The 21,765-nt window shown below is 39.3% G+C and overlaps 1 protein-coding gene across 1 annotated transcript in view; it reads left to right on the plus strand.

Moving 5' to 3' along the window:
- Positions 1 to 21,765, plus strand: part of LOC100356714 (uncharacterized) — a 322,021-nt gene that overhangs the window by 80,340 nt on the left and 219,916 nt on the right. The window contains exons 7-9 of the mRNA XM_089333567.1: positions 3,682 to 3,749; positions 7,975 to 8,095; positions 10,782 to 11,015. Coding sequence (XP_089189693.1) covers positions 3,682 to 3,749; positions 7,975 to 8,095; positions 10,782 to 11,015 — 423 coding nt within the window. The remainder of the gene's footprint in view (positions 1 to 3,681; positions 3,750 to 7,974; positions 8,096 to 10,781; positions 11,016 to 21,765) is intronic.

Consider the following 21,765-nt stretch of genomic DNA (forward strand, 5'->3'; position numbering starts at 1 on the left):
TCTCATTCCTTCTACAAATCCCAAAGAATTCGGTTTTGGAGGGGAAGAAACCATAACAGATGTCCATTTTAATGCCTGATTCCTTTATTTTTCCTCATTCTGCAGCTCAACATCCACCAAGAGCCAAGGGAACGCTTCCGTATTCCTCTTGCTGTCTGACTGCGACACCTTCTTCTTAATGTTCTCCGTATTGAGGGGCTATTTCCTCTCTCCAATTATATGAGGCAATAGTAGTTGAATTTTGCTGAGAAACATGATTTATAGGAGAGGAGAATAAACAAACCTCTATTTAATATTTTCAAAGTTTCATTTCTGACCATGCACAAATCAGCTACTATCCTTTTTTTGCTTAAAAGTCCATTGGCTTCTCAAGTGGACATAGCATGTAGATTCACCATCATCCTCTGTGAGTCCAGCAAGATCTGGCTTGTGCTAATGGTTCCAACCCCATATCCCAGTATTCTCTCCTGGTGCCTATACTGAAGTCACACTCATCTTTCAACTTTCTTTGTAACTCTTATTTTCAAATAAATAAAATAAATCCTTAAAAACTAAAAAAAAAAAAAAAAAACTAGAACATATAGGATTCATTACTATCCTAAATTTTGGACACCCACTAGTGGTCTTGAAAATTATCTCCCATGGGGGAGGGGCTGAGTAAACAACAGATTTGGGGGCTTAAAAGTGGAGGTTTCTTTAATAGCATCCCAAATATGAGACTGACATTGAAACTCACAATACTTTGAGGAGAGTGTTAGTGAAGGCTTAAGGTACCTTGAAGAAGATATGACCACAGATCTCATGGTCTTTGAGACCAAGGGGTAAGGGCTGGTAGGAAAGTGAGGATAATCCAATTGGAAAACGGAGGAAGGGAAAGTCTCATGATGGAGTGTCAGAGAGTTTAGGCATGCCATTGCCTGCAATTATGTGGAAAGTAGACAATGTACATAATGAACTAGATAATTGAACTAAGAAGATTCCCAACCAGAGGGTTTTAAATGTTACCTGGTTTCTTCTTGTTGTTTACTATAAAATGTGAAAAATAAACTATAGGAAGGACTACTAACCAAATAAGTGATGACATGATGGCTATGGAAAATTTTAGTCTCCCAATATAGCAAACAATGCTAAAATGAAAAATAGCCTCCTAGAAAAGGTCCAGTGCCGGAAAAGCATGGTTCAAAGATGAAGCAGAAGGTGTCACTGTCAAAACTTCTGTTAATATATCAGAATAATCAAGAGTGGATCCTCAGAATACTATTCACTCAGACAAAAGATACTAGAAAGATTACGGGTGTGTCACAGTTACTCTCAACAAAACAATAACGGTGATAGCCCCTCATTCTGTCAGTGCAAATCCAAGGTAGAGATGGTCTTACTTGGAAGACCCTTGTGGATTCGACTCTTTATCTAGTGACGGGGTCACCAACAAGATTCACAGAAAAATTATGAAGTTTTAAATGAATTATATAAAGGGTCTTAAAAAGTTTATAGATAATATGTATTATGAAATGGTGATATATAACTTTCAAAACTATTTCACACCAAAATAAAGTTCAACAAATTTGTTGTAATATGACTGAAGAGTTTAGTTTGAAGCATTAAGAGGGATAAGATATTAGTTTGAACAGAGTCCCTACCCAAGCAACATAAATTCAGATAAAATTGAAGCAAGAACAAACATCAGATTTATAGTAAATGTTGGGTAGAAGAATGGTGAAATCATTGATGCTTTATGTGACAATGCCCCAAAGAAATCAGTAGTTTGGAAAAGTGTAACTTGTTTTAAGACTGGGTAAGGAAAAGTTGAAGATGAAACCTCAGTGGCAGACCATCCACGTCAAACGTCAATTGGTGAGGAAAAAGTTAATCTTATTAAAGTGCTACTTGAAGAAAACTGGTAATTAATAGCAGAAACAATAGCCAACAACATAAAAATCTTACACAATCCCAAATAAAAGATTAAAGTGGAGCAATCTTTCTGATTGATGGTTGCCAAAACTGTTGCAGCCAAGTCAGCTGCAGACAGACAACAGTTTTCAAAGAACATTTCAAACAAGTGGAATCAAAGATCCTGCCCCATTTCTTTTAAGAATTATAACAGGAGATAAAAGGTGGTCTTGCCGGCATTATCCTGAAGACAAGGGACAACCAGAGCAGTGCCTACCAAGAGTTGGAAGTGGTCCAGTTAATGCAAAATGAACAACCAAGAACAAAGGTCATGGCCACCATCGGATACTCAGCACATTTTTGCTTGTTGACTTCTCAGAAGACCCAAGAGATATCATCTGCTTATTAGCAGAGGTGTCTGATAAAGTTAACCAAAACTTTAGCAGAAAACATGTCCAAGAAATCTTCATGAGAGAGTCCTTCTCCCGCGTGACAACCTCTTGCTCATTCCTCTCCTTGAACAAGGCAAATTTTGAGAGCACTTCTGTAGGAAATCATTAGGCATCCATTCTTCAATCCCGCTTTGGTTTATTCTGGCTTTTTTTGTTTCCTAACACTGAAAAATAATCTTTAAAGGCATCATTTTCTTTAGTTAATAATGTAAAAAAGACTGCATTGATTTGGTTAAATTCCCAGGACTGTCCATTCTTTAAGGATGGACCTAATGGTATTGCTTATAAAAGTATCTTGATGGGACTGATGTTGAAAACTAAAGGTTTTTGTTTTTTATACTTCGTTTTTTACTTCGTTTTTTTCCCATGAACTTCATCAAGCCCCTCTGTACAAGCAGGAAAATCACCTGTTCGACTTGAATGGAACAGAGAACAAAATGACGAGGCGTCTTCGGAACTTCAGAATGTACTAGCAGAAAGAAGGCTGAGAAAACTACTTCGCTAAAAAGATGTGCTACCTCCATGAAAAAGGAGATTCAGAATATGTTTGGTTCTTCATCAAACATCCAATATTTGCTTGTCTGAAATTCACAACTACTAAGGACCTGTGATCCCAGCTCCTTGTATAAATCTCTTTATTTGTGTGGTGCCTGTGTACATTAGAAGAGTTGTCTGTGTGACCAGAAGCATATAGCAGACATTAAAAACTACAGCTTTCATCTTGAGCTCCTTATCACTATTGCTCTCTCTCTACCATTCACCTTGACTAAATATGCTGATATTTGTCTGTATGGGATCCTTTCAAAACATTTGCAAGGGTATTATTTATAGTATTAACAAAGTTTCTATAACTTAGTTTGCATATGATAGCCCTGGTTTATTCTTATTGTTTTCTTTTATTCTCCTACTGTCCTGGACTGGATGATAAATAATAATATGACTAGCATTCTCCACATCTTGCGGTATTTCCATGCCCATGTTCTAAAACCACACCATTGTGTGGAATGTCTGCACCTGTCTATAGTGGGGTTGAAGGTAGGGTAAGAGAGCAACATTGGAAGAGACAAAGAAAGCCTACTGGTATTCTCAATGTGTTTCTCCCCTTCCTTTTGTTATATGGTTTACTTTCTACTCCACCTTCTTGGTCAACAAGGAGCTAATCAAGTGAGGAAAGTTGGGCACCATAATATGATGGGTAAACCCCAGGTCTTATTTATCTATGACAAACTTAACATTTTTGTATCAGTATATCTTGGTCTTAGAAAAAACAGTTTTTACATAAATGTTGCAAATGTGTTTTTGCACCGATTGTATCTTACCTCTATTTTCTTTCATGCAGGATTTGAAATTTGAAGGGGAAGGACTCATTTCTACGTCACAGTTAAAGACTGATGGGACTTTTGGAAAGTATGTTCCTTGATGATAGACTGAATGCATCTTATTTGTGTGTGCATGTGTGTTTTGCTCTCAATTAAATATGGGCCAAATATAGGTGAATGAACACCCCCATCCCCACTGCTGCCCAATTTGATTTACACTAAGGTAACAATTTTGGGAACAATCACCCCATTTCATACTGGAATATATCTGTGCCTTTTTCTTTATATATGATGTCTGCAGAGGGGGAATTATAGCCGTGATAGTATAGCTGGGAGCCATATCTTAGGGATCTCTTAGATAATATCTGAATCCCTGGTCCAGTGTAAGGACGTCTGAGATTCAGATATGGCATTGCTGCTCCCTCGTCTCCGGGGTGCATTGATATCCGGGAAGGATCACCAGAAGTTCTCAAGTTGGATGATTTCACTTCGAATGTTCAGCTGTGGCCTTCTGACTATGACCTTGAGCAGCACAGCCAATGCTCCTCAGCCTTGGTTTCTCATCAGTTAAGCAGAGATAATACTAACAATACATTTCTCATCAGTTAAGCAGAGATAATATAATAATACTAATAATACAAAAATTTGCTTATAAATAATATCCTGGGGATGGAACCCAATTCTAAACACAAAGTTAAATTAGTTAAAGAGTGAAATTAGTTAAGAAATATAGTACATTTGAAAGAGTCCCTTGAATATGCTGAGCACTCAGTAGACACCAGTTATCCCAACAGCAGTGGTCCCCAACAAGGATCACTTTGGCCTGCAAGGAATATTTGGCAATAGACATTTTCAATAGTCTCAGCTGGGTCTAGGTGTAGCGGTGTATAGTGGGCAGAGACCAGGGATCCTGCCCAGTGTTCTACCATGCACCATGCAGCCCCCACAGGAAAGAATTATTTGATCTAAAATGTTAATCTTGCCGAGTTGGAGGAGTCTATTGTATAGCAAGGTTGCTTACTCATCGTCATTGAATCCTACTAGCAGTACAAAAAGATACCGAGTGGACTGAGTCTTGTCTTCTTGTGCATACCAGTGCCTGAGGGACTAGGCTGTGCAGACAGTATCATATATTATGAAGGTGTCATTTCAACACTCAAAGTAGTGGTCAGTTAAGTGTAGAATAGCAGGCCTCCCCATGTCCAGTGTTTCTAATGATAGGACTTTCTATGAAAATGACTAGGAACGTTTCCCAGACTTTAAATGTGAGAAAGTTAATTATAGGATAACTTATAATAATGAAAATAGGAACTAATGTAAGTATCAAGCAATAAGGGATCACTTAAATAAATTATGGTAGGCCCATAGAATTAAATACTAGGCAATATCTAAAAATTATGCTGTAGCACACAAAAAATTTAATGTCATAAAAAATACCCACAAACTACAAAATGGAAAATCTAGGTTACAAAATAATAATTACCACATCAGTCTCTTTCTGTAATCAATAAAATACGTCTAATAACTACAGTATGAAGTGTAGAAACCAATACTTTACCAATGGACTATGGGCTAATGAGTTGAAATCCATGATCTGAAATTTTTGGGACCAGAAGTATTCTCTTTTTTGGATATTTTCAGGTTTTAAAAAATGTGTTTATAGGCCGGTGCCGTGGCTCAATAGGCTAATCCTCTACCTTGCGGCGCCGGCACACGGGGTTCTAGTCCCGGTCGGGGTGCAGGATTCTGTTCCGGTTGCCCCTCTTCCAGGCCAGCTCTCTGCTGTGGCCCGGGAGTGCAGTGGAGGATGGCCCAAGTGCTTGGGCCCTGAACCCCATGGGAGACCAGGATAAGCACCTGGCTCCTGGCTTCGGATCGGCGCAGCGTGCCTGCCGTGGCGGCCATTGGAAGGTGAACCAACGGCAAAGGAAGACCTTTCTCTCTGTTTCTCTCTCTCACTGTCCACTCTGCCTGTCCAAAAAAAAAAAAAATGTGTTTATAAATAATATTGTGGAGATGGCACCCAATTCTAAACACAAAGTTAATTTATCTTTCCTAAATGGGAGTACTTTAAGATAAGCTTATTTTGTTGCAAAAATTTTAAATTAGTACTTAGTTTTATCCATTATTCAAGTTTCCCATGAACTTTTGAAGATCCCTGCTATACCATATACACATAACATGGAGACTTTCAGTGTGCCTGTGTTTTGACCCATTTTAATTTCAAATATAGAATTTTCTACTGATGGCATCATGTGGGTGCGCAGAAAGTTTCAAATTTTGTAGAATTTCCCATTTTGGATTTTTAGACTAGGGATGCTCAGTCTGTGCAATCACAGAATTAGTACGTACTCTCTAAGGGGGAAAATAAGAATAATGGCAAGTTTAAGATGTAATTCAAAAGTGACTTGATGTCAGGTTCTGGCTCTTGACATAGAATGTGACTGTTCCAAAAAGATAGAAACGCGCGGATTCATCGCTGGGTGTCTGGTGTCCTGTTAAAGCTGTGTTCAAGGGTTTTCATGTCACTGTGCTGCTCTTTAACTTTAATGAAAGTGCTTTTAGAGATCATATAATTACTAAAAAAATTGGGGTTGCAACTGGGAGTCATGGTTGTTTTTTTTTTTTTTTTCTCTTTTAGGATTATAATCCTGAATTTAGTGTCTAATTATTTAGGTTTTGTTTTTAGGATTATTTAAGTTATGTATCATGTACCTAATTATTTAGGTTATGTTTTTAGGATATTTCTGAGAGCCTTAAAATTCTTGCCAACTGAACAAAGCAGGAAACTGAGGAAATCATGTCCTGTGGGTAGCATATACTGTTTGATGTTTACTAATGAAATCTGTTTACCTTCATAACTGTATAATAGGGCCATTAAAGACAATAGATACAGTAGTTTAAAAGTAATAACATTTACAACAAAGTGTATTTAATTTGAGATTGAATTGCCAGCAAATGGGTGTCCTAATGAACCTTTATGTCAATGTAGCTCCAACCAAATTAAGGAAAATCATTTGTATCACAGGAAACTAAATCAACAGCGAGACCCTGAAAGGCTGTTCCGGAGAGGGTAAGTCATTGTCACAGATGGCCCTGCTGATGGAATTCAGCTTAAGTTAGGAGAAGGGAGATAGAAGACCCTTCTTAATCCAGATGAATTTGAGAAATCAGGCAGCAACTGTCAGGGTTTGAGGGCTTAAAATGAAAATAAAAATAAAGGAGTCAACAATAACCATGAATGAAGTGAGTAAATGTTAATAGGAAGGAAAGAGCCTAGGGAACATGGTGAGGGTAGAAACAGATATTGATCTCTGACCATTGCACTAAAACACAAAAAGCTTATGTTGAGTCAGCAATTCATCTATTTAAATGATTTTTCCTCCATGTTTCCCTACCTATTTATAAGATCAAAGGCAAAAGGGATAGGAAATGAAGTGGCAGAAAGTCTTATGGAATACTGTGTTCATTTTCTGCGTCTCTGAGTACTGAATCCACAGGTCCAGGACAGCCACAATGGAAAATAGTTAGGCCTATCGTCATGGTCTCTACTGATCATGTACAGAGTGTATTTATTGTCCTGCTTCCTGAAACAAAGAGTTTACAAACTGTCCAGCTCTCTGCTGTGGCCCGGGAGTGCAGTGGAAGATGGCCCAAGTGCTTGGGCCCTGCACCCCATGGGAGACCAGGAGAAGCACCTGGCTCCTGGCTTCAGATGAGCGTGGCGCGCCGGCCACAGCGGCCATTGCGGGTGAACCAACGGAAAAGGAAGACCTTTCTCTCTGTCTCTCTCTCTCACTGTCCACTCTGCCTGTCAAAAAAAAAAAAAAAAACCCTACGATTTCCAGAGTATTTACATCATAAGAGGTATTATAAGTAAGCTAGAGATGACTGAGAGAGTACAAGTGGATGTGAGTTAGGTTATAACACAACCTAAGCCACTTTGTATAAAGGGCTCGAACGCGGCTGCATTTTGGTTTCTTTGGGGATGTAGGATGTCCTGGAACAAATCCCCACCAATACTAACATACAACTACTTGATCTACTGGTGATTTCTGAAATAAGTGAGGTTTTAATTATTGGTTGTTCAGTAGCTAATATGGTGAATTTTATATTTGATGGGGCCATGCTTTCAAAACCACTCATGAAAAGCAATTTCTACAATGTATTGTTTGTCTAATTCTTATGTACTCTAGCAAAATGTTTCAGGAAAATGTCAAATTGTGCTGTGATTACAAAGGTAAACCTTTCCTTTATACTCCATTGTCAATTTCTCTTTCTTTTTTCTTCCCTCTTTCTTATACCTACTGTAGAACTCCAAGTCAACCATACATTACAAGTCCGAATGTTTGTAAAAAGGACAGAGTCCTCAAGCTTGGTGGCCTTACAGTTGTAACGGATGATTCGAAGGGAGCATCAGGACCCTGCTGGAAGGTGAGGCTCTTGCTATTCGCTTTTCTTCCGAGGCCAAATGTTAAATGATTAGATCAACGGTGTTGACTCAGTCGCCTGTTAAGATTTTTTCCTGTAAGACTAGAGACACAGAGTTTTGATAGGTCTTCATAAACATTTTTGGTGAAAATTCTATGTCAAAATAGAATGGCTAAATACTCTCAACAGTGAAGCCACTGGAATTTCTTAAAATGGGGTAGCAGTGGGACCAAACCAGTCCCTGCTAGACAATGAAGCAGGCCTGCCACCATGCAAATGAGACAAGCCTTGAGATTTGATGAATCTTCTATCTCTTTCTCCTACTTGTCTGACACTCGCTTTGAGGAAGGTTGTAAATGCAAGAGAGATTGTGGTATAATTCCTCAGACTGGCATTTCTGCCCCCTAGTCACCATTCGATTATCTTCCAAATTGCTGTGTTTCAGAGAGATAAAGATTTTTTATGGCTTGCTGACTTGAAACAAGCTCAGGAGCCAGCAAAGAGATGGCTAAGCGGCCATGCATAGTAATTCCATTGGTAAATGACAAAATCTTTGTTTGTATGACATTTCCAAAATTACTACAGAAGATGAATCTAAAACACAAAATGTCACATTTGGCATGCAAAACTATCACAATATATTTCAGTATAAAATTCATAGAGGCGTTTAATTTAGAATGTGTTTAATAACTCTGTCTGTCTGCATCAGTAATCCTGCCTTGAGGTTTAAAAAGATTGTCTTATTTATTCACATGGTGTTAATTTTTAAAATATTTTTGGAAACCAAAATATTAAGGTTAAGTCTTTATTGTTAATTAAGGTTTTCTAATTAAACCAAAAATAATTGTTATTCCAATTAGCTTTTAAGTATGACTTGTGTGAAAAAAAAAAAACAAAAGAATTGGAACAACTTTCACTGTTTATTTAACTGTGACTTAATTCCAGAAGCACACAATCTACATGGAAATATATATTTTCTCCCACAAAGTAAAGTCTAGGCAGGATTAAAATATGCTTATTGTTGGCTACGTATTAACTGGTGGTACTACTACTTCAGATATCCAAGGGAACAACTTGTCTACAAAGATGACATTTTAAAAAATATTTGAGGGTGCTGGGACTGTGGCACAGCAGGTTAAAGCCCCAGCCTGCATTGCTGGCATCCTATATGGGCACTGGTTTGAGTCCTGGCTGCTCCACTTCTGATCAAGCTCCCTGCTAATGGCCTGGCAAAGCAGTGGAGGATGGCCCAAGTGCTTGGATCCCTGCACCCACGTGGGAGACTTGGGGGAGTCTCCTGGCTCTTGGCTTTGGATCCTCTCAGTTCTAGCCGTTGTGGCCGTTTGTGGAGTGAACCAGTGGATGGAAGCCCTCTCCATCTCTGTCTGTCTCTACCTCTTTCTGTAACTCTATCTTTCAAATAAATAAAATGTATCTTTAAAAACATAAAAATATATATTTATTTGAGAGGCAGAGACAAAGAGGGACACATGCAAACAAACACACACACACATGCACAAAAGTAGACAGAGTGATACAAAAGTACTCCCATTCATTGGTTCACTCGCCAAATGCCTCTACCAGCTGGGGATAAAAACTCCTGGAACCTGGCACTAGGAACTCAGTGCAGGTATCCTCTGTGATTGGCAGGAACCCAATCCTTGAATCATCAGTGCTGTTTCCCAGGGTCTGCCTTGGCAGGAAGGTGGAGTCTGGAGTCAGAGTCAAGTAGAGAACCCAGGTGTTCCGATGTAGAATTTGAGAGTCTTAACCAGTATCTTCACTACTAGGCCATACATCCAGCCCAATAACATTATTTTGCCTTAAAGCAAAATGTAACAGAAGATTGTTCAAGGTCAAATTATTCTGAAAACTATTAGGAACTTGTGAGTATAGAAACATGACTGACATTTGAGTTATCAATAAATCTTGTTTAATCTGAAACAATAGTCCGTTAAAATCTTATCAGTTTGCAATAACTTGTCAGCACCTACTAAGAATGAAAATGGTCTACTCTTATCTTTATATGGAGAAGGGAATTCAAACGTCCTCTTAAATATTCTTCAATCATGTCTTTCAGTATGAAGCAATTTGTGCTAAGTTTTAGGGTAAAGCCTACACAAGTGTTTCCCTCCCTCCCTTATATTTTGACTCTCATTGGAAGCCTAGGGAGTAAGTTGATATGTTGAAAGTAGGGAGATAGTCCATTCAATGGCGAGTTAGTGTGGATTGTTAGTCTGCTCTTGTCAGCATGACATTAGGGTCCATGATCAGTGTGGTAGGTCATGGCTGTCTGCTTTCAAACTCCCAGTCTGAAGCTTACTACCATGTTCACCCAACCCCTATATCTTAGAAGTCATGCTGTGTGGTTTTTACAAATGTTGGTTTCCTGCTAATTCTATCTTATTATAAGAGATGAATGGTTTCTGATGTCACAGATCATTAACATACCATGTTTAAAAATTGGCTAAACTTTCCCTTCCATCATCGGTAGGTTTGCCTTTTGACCCCTTAATTGTAAGTCCCGTGTCCTTGTCTGTTATCATTGCTAATCATTGCTAATACCTGACAATTACAGGTTAAGTAAAAATAATTATCTGCATTTTTTCCCCTCTGAGAGACCCATTGTTGCTAATTGTGTGGTTTTGCCCAGTTCCTGCATAATTCAAGAACTCTGCCTTTTACATAGGTTGAGCAGTCTCAGCCGCCACAGCCTCTCCAAATAAGGATCAAATGCATCAGGGGCCTCAAGAACAAGGCTCCCCAAGGCTTTTACCTCCTTAGAGCATCCTTGCTTGGTCGACCAGGGGGCTGTGTCTTGCCTTGGTGGCAAACAGAGCAGCTGAAGACGAGAACACGTCCAGTAAGGCATGGTGGAAACTTCTATGATGTGGGGCTGTATTTCCATGAAAGCCTTTACGTGGTAAGCTGATCCTTTGTGTTGTGTGCACACATGACTTTCTTTTATTTAGTTTCTTTGCTCTCCCTAGCTATCTACCTTTCATCTCTACCTGTGTAACTTGAAATGATTAACTTTGTGCAGTAAACAGAAAAGATTTCATTCATGCATGCATTTTTTAAAATATTTATTTTATTTATTTGAAAGACAGAGTTACAGAGAGAGGTAGAGACAGAGAGAAAGGTCTTCCATCCACTGGTTCACTCCCCAAATGGCCGCAATGGCCAGAGCTGTGCCGATCTGAAGCCAGGAGCCAGGAGCTTCCTCCAGTTCTCCCATGTGGGTGCAGGAGCCCAAGGACTTGGGCCATCTTCCACTGCTTTCCCAAGCCATAACAGAGAGCTGGATCAGAAGAGGAGCAGCCGGGACTAGAACGGGTGCCCATATGGGATTCCGGTGCTTCAGTCCAGGGCTTTAACCTGCTGTGCCACAGCACCGGCCCCCATGCATGCATTCTTAATGCACACAATAAATGTCTGCTGAAACCTGTTAAGTGCAAAGCATTGTGCAGACTGGAAATGTCATTCATATTTATCAAGGACATATTATAGATTCCCTTTTTAAAGATTTATTTTATGTATTTGAAAGGCAGAGTGATAAAGACACAGAGAGAGTTCTTCCATGTGTTGGTTCAACTCTCAAATGGTTCAATGGCCAAGTCTGAGCCAGGCCAAAGCCAGGAGCCAGGAACTCCATCCAAGTCTCCCACATAGGTGGCATGGTCCCAAACACTTGGACCATCTTCTGTTGCTTTTCCAGGAGCATTAGCAGGGAGCTGGATCAGAAGTAGAGCAACCAGGAGTGGAACCTGCACTTAGATATGGGATGCTGGTATCAGAAGCAGTGGCTTAATTTGCTGACTACAAAGACAGCTCCTAGGTTTTTGATCTAGTTCCTCCCTTTTTTAGAATTTGCAAGACTAGGGATCATTGATGTGTTTATTTGGTATGTGATGCGTGTGTACATGTAAAAGTAGCCAAGGACCCTGATTTTAAGTGAGAATCAAGCTTTAGGTAAGAAGCAAAATTGGAGAGGCCCTATGAAATATCTCTGATGCACATAGTGGAGTGTGGTGGACCATGCAAGAGATTTCTGGAGTGGACAGTGATGGAGAGGAAGCAGTAAGGGCAGAATGATCCTGGGTGCAGCACCAAGAGCAGGGATCAGAGGGTGCTGATTAGGTTATGGAAATAGAGCAAGGAGCCTTAGTTTCTTGAAGAATGTCAGCTCTGGAGAGATTATCTCCTATGGAACTCCAACCTGAACTAACGAAAGGGGTCTGCATAAGTCTCAGACCCTTTGTTTTGTGTTGATGCATTGGTGGTGGACATGGGCATGGACTGCTCACACAGAATTGCCTTTTCCATTATTCATTTGCATTACTAAATATTATATGTCAAAAGAGATATTCCAGGGTCATATTCAAGTAGAAAATATTTTTTTCTAAAATAAGGAATCTGATTTCTTTCCTCATGCCCCCTTAGGCCTTATGTTAAAAGGTATCCTTTTGATTAATCTTTTTATGTGGTATTTCATTAAAGGTGGCAATATCCTCTTCATTTAAATATATTCTTCATATGGTGCAATGCATTTATTCTGGATACTGAATGACCAGCTGAAAAATTTTTGAGTTAAAAGTGTAGCTATAAAAATGAAACATTCTGTAAAGTTGATCTATACACAGCAAACCTATGATGCCATATTAACTTCCAAAATTCGAGAAGAAATTTAATTTTCAACATTTGTTTTCCACCCTGTTCACTTTTGGCTAATATACTTGAGCATCATAGCTCCCTTTAAAATTTTTTTAACTTTTTTTTCATTTTTTAACTAATGATTCTGAAGTGAACTGCAAAAAAAAAAAATGTGAAAAAATAGGGTCCGTAAAAGCCACATCCATCTCTGAAAAACAAGTGCTAAATTTCTGCTGAACACGTTGCTATTTGGGAGTGGACAGGGGTCAAACAATTAAAAACTATTTGTTGTTGGCAGCCATGTCCTAAATAAATATTTAGAGAATTTCACAGCTTAAATCTAAACCATATATCCACAGCCAGCTTCAGACATGGTTTGGAAACATGGTAGCCATGGTGGTAGTGACACCAAAAGTCTTCTTAACACTGGGCTTTTTTTTTTTTTTATTAATTTGAAATTAGAGTTACACAGAGAGAGGAGAGGCAGAGAGAGAGAGAGAGAGAGAGAGAGAGAGAGGTCTTCCATCCGATGGTTCACTACCCAATTGGCCGCAACAGCTGGAGCTGTACCTATCTGAAGCCAGGAGCCAGGAGCTTCTTCCAGGTCTCCCATGCAGGTGAAGGGGCCCAAGGACTTGGACCATCTTCCACTGCTTTCCCAGGCCATAGCAGAGAGCTGGATCGGAAGTGGAACAGCCGGGACTTGAACCGGCGCCTTTAAGGGATGCCGGCACTTAAGGCCAGCGTGTTAACCCACTGCATCACAGCGCCGGCCCTAACACTGGAACTTAAACTTCTTGTAGGAATGAATTCTTCCTGGGCTGACAAGATTCATGAAGGAACCAAGCCAGTCTCAGTTGGCTCATTTAAAATGGGAATAATGATGCCTGCTTTCAAGAAACATGGAGGAAATGTAAATGCACCGAAGTGTGCCATGTCAATATGTAATAAAAATTTAGAATCTTCTTTTATTATTATTTTTATAATTATGCTAGCTCTTCGGTAGTGAAGCCCATAAATTCTTACCCACTGGACTTTTCTTTTAATTAATAGATAAATGCTTATATTTCAGACAATTTTCAAATTAACCTTTGGTTGAGAACAATGTAGGTTAACGATTTTCTTTCTCCAATAAGTGATCCCAAAGGCCTTGTTAAGAAGCATGGGGTTTATGTGAGGGGTGTGGGTCCAGGCTGGTTGTAGAGATGACTTTTCCCCTGGGGGAGCCACTGACAGCCAGAAGCAGAAGATGGGGACAGGTGCCAGCTAGGCACCAGGCATAGCGCAGTCCCTGAACAGAAGTCTCGATTCTCACCATTTACCTGGGAGAAATTCCAGTAATGTGGCGGCAGCAGCTGAGAATGTAGTTAACGGTTTTAAAAAAGGGTCCAATCAGCACCTAATTGTTAAGTACATTCTTCTTTTTATGCATTTTAATCAAGTACTGAGATGTTTAAAGCATGGAGCTAAGCTACCAAAATATATTCAAAGAGCCTGTTTTGTAGAGCCTTGTGCATAAATAAGTGTCTCACATACAAAGGCAATATAAAGTGTTTTTCTCATTGTAATTATTTGCTTAGATGTCCATTCTCTTGGCTCCCCCCACTGGAGTGGGAATCCCATCTATTGAGAGTTTTGCTTTGTGGAAGATCTTCCAAAGAAGCTGTTGAATAATGGTACTGTGCTGCAGATACTACAGAAAAAATGCTAGGAGGGCTCAGGGCTGAAGATGTACCCCAAGGACATCCTCAGACATGGAGCAGAATTGATAAGGGACTGGAATCACAAGAATGTTCAGTGTTCAGAATTGAATCAAGTCTGCAGGGAAAATCAAGGACCAGCAGTTCTTCCAATAAAATCAATTTTCCCTTCCTTCAGATGGAACAAAAATTGTCTTGGAATAGTTGAAATAACAACCCCCCCCAATTTTTCCCCTGTGTCAGAAACAAACAAATAAACAAAAAATAATTACCTTCTGCTACAGTCAAGGAAAATTTATTCTTTAACAGCCTGACAAAATGTCACTGAATTACATCTATCCCTTGGTATCACCTAGAAAAATCCTGGATCCCCAAAGAAATACACTAGGCTATTTCACATTCAGTGTATATGAGAAAAGTACAAAATTCATGACCAAATGAAAACAAGAAAATCACCAAAACATCCAGAATTTGACAGGAAAGAGAAGTCATCTGAGGCTTTTTGCTTTCAGAGTAAAAATGCTGTTGTTCAGAGTCCTGCTCATTCCATTGGGCTCTACCCAATCACATCAAGTTTGCTTACTAACTGTGCAATTCTGCCTGCCAGTCACTCTGTGGACTGTTTGGGGGAGACTGACTGTTAAAAGCGCATGCTTTGCCGCAATGCACTTTTGTAAGAATAGGGATATGCTCATAGAAACACATAACTGCTCTGAGTATGCAATTGATACAGAGACTTTTAAGATATTTATTTCAATATGTTTAAAATGCAAATTTAAGACAGGTTCATTAATTCTTATTCCATGAATGGGGGACATTGGATTCCCTAAAATTATTGGAGACTGCAGGGCTTCTTCCAAGTGCTAACTGGAGCGACTTGTTCATCCATTCCTTTACAAAACTTGAGAATTGAGAAGGCATGACCCAGATGAAAGGACAAGTGCTAATTATAAGTACTGGGTCTGAAGAAAAAAGGACTACACACTTGCAAAGCTACATTGCCAATGGACCTTGCAATGAGGGGACGATAATATAAATAGCATGATGAATTGTTTACCTTTGGCATGGGCCAGGGGAGGAACATTGAAAGTTAAGTGAAATGATTGCTTCTAGGGTTTTAAGACTCCTGAGTGAGGCAACAGATACATGGGTAAGACACAAAGTGTTACTCCAGACCATAGTACCACCTCTGGATGTGGGTTTTTTTTTTTTTAATCTTGTCTCAAAAAATTCCATATCTTAACATGAGTCCTCCTGTATTGCAATATAGAGTTGGTAAAATACAATGAGGTAATTGACAAGTTGAGCCTTGGTCACCTCATGTAGAATGATGGAATAACAGCTCCCTTATTTAAGTCACTTTAAGAATCATATAAAATCAAATTCTGCTCTGGACTCTAAAAGTAGGTTCATTAATTTTGAGTATTTTGTTTGTATTTTTTGAATAATTCCTTAGGGTTCCTATTAGAAATGTATGTGTTTTCTGACATTTGCCCTAGAAATATCTCAACTGGAACAGTGCCTTTTTCATGGATAATATTCACTAATGGCCAGTAGGTTTAGCTCTTTGGGAAGAAATACCCCCCCCCCCCCCGCTCCTGCCCCCATATGCCTTTGGACTTTTCTGACTGTTAAATGTTCATGTTATCTTGGTCCACCATTATATGAGAATCAGGATCAAAAACCCATTTTTTTTTTTCAAATTTTGCTCCCAGAAGGAGTTCTAGGCTCCTGGCTTTGACCTGACACAGCCTCAGCTGTTGTGGACATTTGGAGGTGAACCAGTGATGATTCTCTCTCTCTGTCTCTGTCTCTCTCTCTTTCTCCTCTCTTTTATTTCTCTGTCTCTCTGCCTTTCAGATAAATGAAAATAATTAAATAAATAAAAATTCAAGAAATGTGTTTAAAAGGGGTAGACTAGATAAAAAAAATCTAACCATTAGATATAAAAATCTCTATGAGACAGAGAAATAACAAGAAACCTGTCCTTAAGGACTTTCAAAACTGTATTTTCCCCTGACATTCTATGATAGAATTCCTGTAACAGAAAAATACAGTAGCTGAAATTAAAAATTTAAAAGATATATGAGAGCCCTTCAAAAATTCATAGAAAAATAGAAATAAAAGATTAGGATTTTTTTGGTGCAAAAACATTTTTAAATCAATACATAGTTTTTTCATAATATATATTTTCCATAAACTTTATTTATTAAAAGATCTGCTTATTAGAAAGGTAGAGCAGCAGAGAGAGATAGATGGGGAGGGAGGGAGGCAGGGAGAGAGAAAAGAGAGAGAGACAGAGAAAGAGAGAGAGATCTTTCACCCACAGTACACTCCCCAAATAGCTGTAATGGCCTGGACTGGGACAAGTTGCAGCCAGGAGCCTAGAACTCCGTCAGGTTCTTCCAAATGTGTGACAGGGGCCCAAGTACTTGGATCATCTTCCCTGCCTTCCAAAATGAGCAAGCAGAGAGCTGGGTCGAAAGTGGAGCAGTAGGACTCAAACCAGTGCTCATCTGGGACGCAGGTATTCTAAGCAGTGGCTTGACCTTCGGTGCCACAGGGGCAATCCCGCTGTGAAATCTTTGACGCCTTCCTTGCTTTGCATTCTGCAGAAGCTTAGAGAAGATTACATCATCTGAACAGAGATTTGACAAACTGGGAGCCAGATCTGAGTTAATCTGAGACAGCAGCACTAAGAGTTGAAGAGATAGAAAAAGTGAAATGATGTGAAAATAAATAGAAAAGAGTCTAATATTCATCTTATACAGTTTCCAGAGGCAGAAAACAGAAAAATGAGGGGGAAAGATAAAAGGTGTTAATTTTGCAAACTCATTGGAATACATGCGTTCTCTAATTAAGGGCGAAGGAATTCTGAGCAGGACAAAAAAAATCCACGTGGAAAACTACAGTGAACATGCCAAGAGCTACAGCACAGGGCTGGAAATGATTGGGCAATAAATTCAAAATTCTCAGAGAAAAGTGATAAAAATATTACTTACCTAAGCTATCAATCAAGAGCTAGAGAAGAGGTGTTGCAAATAAACAGAAGCATGTTCAACTAAGAAGACTATAGTAATTTCTTTGGGCTGCCATAAACAATATCACAGATTGGAGGCTTAAGATAACAGAAATAGACTGTCTCACCATTCTGCAGCCCAGAAGTCTGAAATCCAGGTGCTGGCAGCACCACATCCCTTGAAAAGTGCCAGGACACTGTACCTTCATCCTGGCTTCCGGTAGCCGCAGGTGCTCTGTGGCGGGCAGAGGCACCTCTCCCACCCTCATCGCCATGCAGGGTTCTGCTGTGTGTCTTGACAGGCACATTTGTGTGTGTCTCAGTGTCCAGATGTCCCTTTTGGGTAAGGAGCAGTCATTTTGGAGTAGAGCCCACTCCAATGACCTCGTCTTCACTTAAGAAGATCCAAACAAGGTCACCTTGTGAGATACGGGGTTACGATTTCAACATCTTCTCTGTGTAAGCACAATGCAACCCACAGCCAAAGTGCTCTTGACAGAACATTGCTAAAAGAACTCATAAAGGATATCTTTCAAAGAAAAGAGTGCAAGAACTGATGGCAACTTTGAATTTTTGAAAAGTTTATGTTAGAATGCTTTATAATTTTACAAAGGAATATTTATAACAATAAAAATGTGCTTTTTATATTTAATTTTCATGAAATTGTAGAAAATAAGGGAAGTTGAATAGCAAAAAGAAGAATAAATGATCATAATTTGCATAATTAAATGATTCTTTTTGTAACAAAGTTAATAAAAACTTGAGATTAAAGTCAAGGATTATAAATCTTATTCATAATTATCTTAAATAAAAGTTGAAGAAAACATTACCATAGAAAAACATTGTATTAGTGAATTTTTTTAGGATAATCAGAGATTCTTTGAAAGTTTCTGAGAAACATTTACTTTCTTCCATTGTTCTTGGTTTCTAATATATTAAAAACAACAGACTTTTTAATGTTATATGGAAGATTGAAAGAGAAAATGTGTTAAGGTAATTTTGAAAAATATAAAGTCAAATACAAATTAAGGGTTTCGATGGTCATTTTCTTATCACTGATTATCTAGTATTAGCATCTTTTTTGGGTGACCTTTTAAAATACTATTATTGACCTTTGGCAATGGTAACTGAGCTGGAAGAACCTTCTGTTAATTATTAGCTAGAATTGTTCTACTTGTAATTCTCATTTTCTTTGGGTATCAGGATTGGCCAACTTAAAAAAGGATACAAATACTAGGTTAAAGAAGCAAAACCAGCACAATTCAGGCAAAGAACATTGATTAATGAATTTTAAAAAATTCTTAAAGGTCATGTACTCAAGTTTGGCTAAGCCTGAGGCAGATCTAATGAACACGACCAGGCCCCTCTGTATGGAGCAGGTAACCCATGCTGACTCCAAATTTGCTGACATTACAGGGTTATTATTTCTGGAAGGATGTAGCATTCTTGAACAATTTCTCTAATGATTCCATTAAGGCCATGGTTTCCTTCAATTTAGGGTTACATATTTCATTTTTCACCTTATCCTGCACCACAATGAAAATAAAACTTTGTCCTGCATTGAGCTTCTGTGTCAGTCAAGGGGGCAGGGGGAGAGGTCACTTGATTTAGGTGGCAATTAACCTCATTTCATTGATAAGTACATCTGTTTTTTGGATCAGGTGTCAGCATGTGTATGATGAAAATTAATGAATACTGGTTTTAAAGGCAAAAAATGATTCTGCTTACACTACATTATGGACATTTTGAGAGTTCCTTGAGGAAGAAGTAAATAGATGCCTCTCTATGAATGAAGTTTAAGAGCACACAACATCACAAAGCTACAGGGTCAGAGGTTACAATGGCACAGCCTTCCAACAACAGAATCTGACCTGCAGTAAGAGCCCCTCTCTCTTAATTTGTCACTGGATAAGACTTTTTTTTGGAGGAGAATAAAATATATTTTAATATTGATAAAATCTTTTGGAAAACCTACCATGCCTGGTTTCTTCCTGTATATTTAAATTTAAAGAATAAACACATCTATTGCTTAACAACAGGGATCTGTCCTGATAAATGTGCTATTAGGAGACTTTGTCACAGTGTGGACATCACAGAGCGTTGTTAGGAGACTTTGTCACAGTGTGGACATCACAGAGTGTTCTTGTACACACATAGATCCTGCCAGTCAATCCTATCATGTGGCCTCTTGATCCAGTCAAGAGATGCAGCAAGCATGAGGTGTGTGAGCCTGCTGCTGGCATAACACGGCAGGCTGTTTTACAGTAAAGTTTGTTTTTACCAACAGAAGGTGTACACACTCTAAAATAAGCATAGAAAGTCTAGTAGCAAATACACAAATCTTTAAATAACCTCTGACTATTGTGGTCAGGTATTCTGTACTGTATATAATTTTAAGTGCTGTATCATTATGCTATTGGGCAACACACAGTACATGTGTCTACACCAGTGTTATCACCAGCGCATGAGTATCGTGCTGTGTTCTGACTTTACAGAGGCTCCACATGCTAGGAGATAGGAATTTTTTGAGACCATGTTGACTGGAATGTCTCCGTGTGTCCCAGGATGGTAATGAAGGCCAAGACCTGATAGAGTGGTGGTTGGTGTGTGCTCTACCCTCTGGCTTGAATTCTTCGAAAGCCTTCTTGGCAATGTGAGGTAGAGCAGAGCCCAGTCTCTCTATGCCTCCCTTGTCTCAACTGTAAAATGGTCACCACAGAAACCCTGCTCATTGATCTTACTGTGTTAGCATCCGTTGGGGAGTGGTCCAGGGTAAATGTTGTAATGTTGCTCAGTGCCCAACATACTGAGTGACTAAAGTGTTTTTAACTAAAAAAAATCAGCTCTCAGAGACAACAACTAAACCCAAATACAAACCTGAAAAGAAGTTTTGGATAACTAAAGTTTGTTATTATTTCCTTTCATAACATGTCCATGTTTATACCTTTTGAAAGGACGCATGAATAATTATAAACAACATACGTGTACTGTGTGCTGCCCATTTGTTTTTGCCAAGAATCAAGACATGAGACTGAAGCCATCTTACACCCAGCCCCATCAGCAGCTCAATAGCAGCATCAGGTGGCCCCATCTATACTGTGTGGGGTGGATGAGCCCCTCAGCTGAGCTGTGCCTAGATTCTTGACCCACAAAATTGGGAGATACAGGAATGTAGTTGTTTCAGGCTGCTAAGTTTTGGGATAGTCAGTTATACACCGAGAGATAGCTGAAGAACTGGCTTAATCCGTCTCATGTACTGAGTACTATATTGAGTACCGAAGGAGAAAAGTCAGGTCCCTGCCCTTAAAGCATTCATGGAACGGATAGTTTTCCCAAATAGAATCTTTGTATGCATTTAAGGAAAAATAAAAAATCATCTTATTTCTATATTGAGCTTTGAGTTGCCCACACAGGATTCAGATCTTGAGAGAAATGGCTTATTCGTTTGTTATTCTCTGTGCATGTTGAAAGGTAGTTGTGGGAGAGGGAGGTAGATCAAGAAGGGAGTGTTACAGATGGAATTATGTCCTTCCCCAAATTCGTGTGTTGAAGATTTCAACTCTCAGACTGTGGAAGCAGTATTTGGAGAGGATCTTTAAAGAGTTAAGTTAAAATTAAGTCATTAGCGGGAGCCCTAACCAAATACGACTGTTATATTTACAAGGAAACACACACACACACACACACAAACACACACACACACACACACACACACACGGAAGACCATGTGAAGACAATGGAAGAAGGCAGCCATTTACAAGCCAGGAAGAGGCCTTAGGAGAAATCAACCCTGCTAATACCTTGGTTTTGTAATTCTAGCCTCTGAAATTTGTGAGAACATCGATTTCTGCTATTTAAGCCACCCGTTGGTTGGTGCGTTGTGGTAGCTCTTGCAAACTAACATAGGAACTCATCAAGAATTGATGACAATAAATTGTCTTCTTCTGGTGGGAAAGAAAGAACAACACAAGACTTAGGCTTTTTAGAAATAATGTGTAACTCAGGGCTGGCGCTGTGGTGTAGTGGGTAAAGCCTGCAGGGCCAGCATCCCATATGGGTGCCGGTTCACATCCTGGCTGCTCCATTTCCCATCCAGCTCTCTGCTGTGGCCTGGGAGGGCAGTGGAAGATGGCCCAAACCTTGGGCTCCTGCACCCTTGTGGGAGACCTGGAAGAAGCTCCTGGCTTCGGATTGGCTCAGCTCTGGCCGATTGGGGAGTGAACCAGTGGCTGGAAGACCTCACTCTCTCTCTCTCTCTCTCTCTGCCTCCCCTCTCTCTATATAGTCTGACTTTCAAAGAA

This window comes from Oryctolagus cuniculus, chromosome 5 (assembly GCF_051225735.1).
Source record: "Oryctolagus cuniculus isolate XC-2025 breed Fujian yellow rabbit chromosome 5, ASM5122573v1, whole genome shotgun sequence".
Lineage (NCBI taxonomy): Eukaryota > Metazoa > Chordata > Mammalia > Lagomorpha > Leporidae > Oryctolagus > Oryctolagus cuniculus.